This window comes from Bos grunniens, chromosome 1, assembly GCF_055505025.1.
Source record: "Bos grunniens cultivar Pamir isolate PY7600 chromosome 1, Bosgru_T2T1.0, whole genome shotgun sequence".
Taxonomy (NCBI): Eukaryota; Metazoa; Chordata; class Mammalia; order Artiodactyla; family Bovidae; genus Bos; species Bos grunniens.
The window spans coordinates 27,506,979-27,512,291 of NC_141165.1; the positions used below are offsets into that span (position 1 = coordinate 27,506,979).

The 5,313-nt window shown below is 48.8% G+C and overlaps 1 protein-coding gene across 1 annotated transcript; it reads right to left on the reverse strand.

Moving 5' to 3' along the window:
- Nucleotides 1-836: 836 nt before the first annotated feature.
- On the reverse strand, nt 837-3,485 carry LOC147379186 (proline-rich protein 23C-like). The gene has a single exon (XM_086368022.1). It carries the CDS (start codon nt 2,741-2,743, stop codon nt 1,850-1,852), a length of 894 nt encoding a protein of 297 aa, XP_086224148.1. The 5' UTR covers nt 2,744-3,485; the 3' UTR covers nt 837-1,849.
- Between the last annotated feature and the right edge of the window lie 1,828 nt (nt 3,486-5,313).

The following is a 5,313-nucleotide window of genomic DNA, read 5'->3' on the forward strand; positions in this document are numbered from 1 at the left end:
ATGGATGGTCCTAGAGTGTATTCTGGTTTATAAAATTACTCAGAGAAAGACATATACTCTTATGTTATCACTCATGCATAGAATCTAAAAAATAAAACAAATTAGTGCATATAACAAAACAGAAAAGATTTTTATATGATGAGAACAAAGCTGTGGTTGTCACTCAGGAGAGGGAAGGAGGGAGGATCAAGATAGGGTAGGGGATTAAGAGATTAAAATTACTATATATAAAGTAAATAAGGAACAAGAACATATTGTACAGCAGAAGAAAATATACTCATTTTTTTGTAGTTACTTTACCTTGAATACCTTGAATATAATCCAATAATATTGAATTATGTTATTGTGCACCCAAAACTTAATAAAATACACTTGTTAACTATACTTCAAAAGGCAGGTTATAGCTCAGTTGGTAAAGAATCTGCCTGCAATGCAGGAGACCCAGTTCAATTCCTGGGTCAGGAAGATCTGCTGGAGAAGGGATAGGCTACCTACTCCAGTATTCTTGGGCTTCCCTTGTGGTTCAGCTGGTACAGAAACCCCTGCAATGCAGGGGACCTGGGTCTTATCCCTGGGTTGGGAAGATCCCTGAAGAAGGGAAAGGCTACCCACTCCAGTATTCTGGCCTGGAGAATTCCATGGACTGTATAGTCCACGGGGTCACAAAGAGTCGGACATGACTGAAACCACTTTCACTAACTAACTGTATTTCAAAAAAAGGGGTGACACTATTAACTACACCAGACAACCTGGATTTGAGGTAATATCCAATGAAAGGATTATGGAAAAATAAGATGTAAGAGGCTTGTCAAAAAAAAAAAAAAAAGGAGACATACTCATTATTTGGAAATAATTTTATTAGTCAAGCAAGAGAATCTATAGATAAGTGATTACAGAAATTAAGTAATTTTCTGGTTGTCAGACAATTTAAGCAAAAATATTTCTATATGTTAGTAGCAATATAAAAACATATTTTGGAGCTTATAAGTATAAAAACACAAAATCTTTAGAATTACAAACTTTCCTGGGGCAAGAAAATTATATAACATTAAAAGCATATAAGAAGAACAGAAATCTGTTGGTTCTTTTGGGAAAACCCAGCAATAGAATTAAACCATCTGCCAACCTAGTCATTCAAAAGAGGAGGGGCCATAATCATTGTTCCCCATTCTATGTTTTGTATTCAACAAATATTTGTCCACATAAAACTACTGACTAGATTCCCCTAAAGGGGCTAGACCTTCCATCCAAAAAAGTCCCAGCTGGGTAGAGGTGTTGTAAACTAGCATGGACAGACACTAGGACCAAAACCGTGTAAAGAACAGAAATGAGCAATTCTTCTGTTGAGTGGGGTGGGGCACAATAGGGAAAGGGGCCAGTGGTAGGGTATCTGGGAAAGGATAGCTTTTTAGAGAAAAGTGCTTTTGCTTATGTTTGAAGCAAATGGGAAGGGGGTAGAGCTGCTTAGGCTTCCCCAGCGGCTCAGTGGTAAAGAATCTGCCTGCAATGCAGGAGAGGCAGCTTCCATCCCTGGGTCAGGAAGATGCCCCGGAGAAGTAAACGACAACCTATTCCAGTATTCTTGCCTGGGAAATCACATGGGCAGAGGATCTTGGAGGGCTACAGTCCACAGAGTTGCACGGAGTCCAAAACAACAGCAAACAAACAAACAAAAACAACAACAGATCTGCTTAAGGGTAACCTCTTTAGAGAAAACCTACCAGCAGTCTGGCTGGCTGAAAGAATGCTGCATTTCAAGTGGATTTTCTTTGCCCAGGTGAGCTTCCTTTCAGGTGTTCAGGCAGCCACTGATCAAAATTCTGCAATGCAGCCTGCATCCAAAAAGGACCTATTCGTGTGCTTCTTTTGGTGTGTTCAATATATACACAACCAACATCGGAAGATTCTGTCCTGGTGCCCGCTCAGGAGTCCAGGAATTGTGGGAGGCAGTGGATTCAGGGAACAGGCATCTCCGGGCCTTGCAAGGAGGACCAGTTGGGCGACAGGGGCGCTCTTGGGGACCTGGACTTGGAGAAGGAGGTAGAGGTTGGAGTGGTGAGTCAGGAAAGGGCTCCAGAAGGTGCAAGTCCAGGTTGTCGTCGTGCTGAGGAGAGCCTCTCTCTGGACTAGGATTGGAGGCCCGAGAGGAGAGCTCTGAGACTAGGTCGAACAGGTCAAAGTGAGTCAAACTTCCAGCAGAAGAGCGGAGCCCAGCGACTGGGACTGAGGCAGCATCCATCCCGCCCAGCAGGAAGTCAGCGTCAGCATTCGCGTCCTCCTTGCTGGCCTCTCCCTGGCAGGCGATCTCTGGGACAGCGGCACAGGAGAGTCCCGGCTCCAGGGCCACGTACTCTCCGGGAGGGCTCAGGACAGCGCCCGGTTCTAGGCCTTGCCCCCACGGCCCTTCCACACCCGAGCCCAGGAGGGCCTCGGGGACCAGCATGAGGATGCGACCTCCGAAACACACTTGCCACACAGACGTTGGCTCGGGCTCCAGCAGCAGTTCGACGTCGTCCAGAAGCACGTGCAGAGCACATCCCGTCGGCAGGACAGCCACGAAAATGAGAGTGCCCGCTGTCGGGGACCAGGTCAGGTTATGCAGGCTGGGCTCCGCCTCAGACTCGGACTTGGGGAGGGCGGGCTCCTCGGTTCGGCGGCGCTTGGCAGGGCCGGGTCCTCCGTCCTGCTGTTCCCACGTGTCCTCAGGGTAGGCGGTGGGGCTGCGCGGTCGGCAGCCCATCATGTGAATGTCGCCGCGGGCCTGGGACCTGGCAGAAGGCGACAGAGGGCTGGGTCCTGCAGGCAGTGAAAGGTCGGCTTGACAGGTGAGGCCGACGAGGGGCGCTGGGGCGCAGGAACGCAGGACGAGTCTTCGAACTTTGGGGTTGCCTCTGGGGAGTCACTCAGTCGTGGCTTCTAGGGGAGCTGCTGCGTTCAGTCTTGCGAGTTTGAAGCTTCAGCTCCTCACGTGGACGGGTTTGCAGAGGAGTAGGCCAAGGATCCCGTGAGTGAAGCGGGCGGAACCAGAGTCGCTAAGCAGCCGCACGCTAAGCAGCCGCACGCTAAGCAGCCGCACGCTAAGCAGCCGCACGCTAAGCAGCCGCACGCTAAGCAGCCGCACGCTAAGCAGCCGCACGCTAAGCAGCCGCACGCTAAGCAGCCGCACGCTAAGCAGCCGCACGCTAAGCAGCCGCACGCTAAGCCCCGCCCCTTCCTAGGCTCCGCCTACAGAAATGGAGTAGTCTGGGAAGCCCTAGAGTCCTGACCCTGGTGGGTAGTTCAGTGTAGATGCTTTTATAGGCCTGAAGGGGGCGGAGCAATCGTGCCACTCCTGGGTGAAGTCCTTGGCTTTCCTCTTGTTGACCTCAGATGAGGAAAACCTTAACCGGAAAACCGATTACATTTGAAGTCCCACCATTGGAACGCTGCACCAGGACCCTGAAATGTAGTTCCTTCATCCCCTGAGACGTCGCCCTGGTAGTGACCTCTTATCTTCTTTTGGTCCAATAGTGAGGTGAGTTTTTGGATGGCATCCTTAAGCCTTTGTCTGTTGTTAATGATTGTCAGATCCTTGCAGGTGTGTTGGAAGGGAAAGAGATGTTAGAATTGATTGTCCTAATATCAACTGCTGCATGGTCAACTTATGTATGTATCAGTTTAGCATGATGGTCATTGTTATACTTCCGTCACTAAACCAAGAGTTTAGTGTATCGAATTTGACGTACACTACACTCAGAGGTGTATCTGTTGCGGCTCAACTGTCATCCCAAAGGAAGAACCAATTGGCCAGGAGCCCGGAAGTAGCAGAGGATCCTCCGACCCATCAGGCTCCCCTCCAGGTGATGCAGGCGGCAGCGCCTTTAATCTGGGTGTCACTTTAAAGGTGCATTTAGGGCTTTCCTGGTGGCTCAGAGGTTAAAGCGTCTGCCTGCAATGCAGGAGACTTGGGTTCGATCCCTGGGTTGGGAAGATCTCCTGGAAAAGGAAATGGCAACCCACTCCAGTATTCTTGCCTGGAGAATCCCATAGAGAGAGGAGCCTGGTAGGCTACAGTCCACGCAGAGTTGGACACGACTGAGTGACTTCACTTTCTCTTTCACCACATGATTGCTCACTTTGTCCCTTTTTACAAAATAGCTTTTATGGTCTCATTTTTAGGGCCGCATCATATTCCCTCATACAGAATTCCATTAAAATCAAGCTTCCTTTGATGGACATTCAAGCTAGTGATTTGTGAATTGGCAGACACTGACCTTCTCTGGCCAGTTAGTGTAAAATGCAGATTCTATGCCACATCCCAGAACCACTGATCAGACTTCCGAGAGCCATGCGCATAGGAATTCTCCTTAAGCAGCTCCACAATGATTCTGTTTGGGGCCCGAACTTAAGATGATGGAACTTATTTTCACTCAGCATATGAGGGGTTCAGGAACAGGGCAGTGTATGGTTGAGGTCATGTCCCAGCCTGTTGGTGACAAAGTCAAGAAGGAAATTCAACCTTCCTGGGCCTGCCTTCAGTGGTTTCCCTGATACTCCTTCCTGCATCCACTCTCATGGTTGCATTCCAGTGTCTTGCCTGTGGGCTAAGAAATTCCCTGTATAGATCAGGAATGTTGCTGAGGGAACATGCAGGGCTGAACACTGCTTTTGGGGCACTCCCGACCAGACCTTGTTGGAGTTCTGTTGCTGATGCTTGGACATCCCATGGTCAAGGATAGTTCAATGGGAGCTCTATTTTCAGGACAATGAGTGTGGACATGCTATGTTTTAAGGGATGGATGGAAGAGCCAAAACCTGGCCAGGATACCAGGTGTGGCTCACAACTCTTGGCATAACTGGTATTGGAGCCCTGAATGAGGTGGCTCCTGTCTCTGCCTTGTCCACTACTCTCCTGACCTCAGTAGTTTCACATTTGGGCTCATCATTGTTCTGGGCCCTATGAATTGTCACTGTGAGCTCCCCTTCCAAGGGAACGTGGTCCTGTCCTGAGATAAAGGCAGTTACTGGGGGCCCGGCGTAGAGGGACCTGATTTTCTCTTCTGATCAGTCTCTTTCTTTCTTTTAATTGGCTGTGTAACTCAGCTTGTCAGAATCTTAGTTCCTGGACCAGGGATCAATCCCAAGACCCCTGCAGTGGAAGCGCAGCATTCTAACAACTGGATTGCCAAGTAATTTCCATGGTCAGCCCCTTTCTAAGTGGGTGATTATGGACCAGTCATTTCACCTTCTCTGATCTCAGTTTCCTACACATGAAGTGGACAGAATGCTATCTAGTGTGCAGAAGGGTTGTGAGATAATGTATATAAAATGTTC

Coding starts and splice junctions, on each gene's coding strand:
- LOC147379186 (XM_086368022.1), bottom strand. CDS start 2,743: ATGATGGGCTGCCGACCGCGCAGCCCCACCGCCTACCCTGAGGACACG.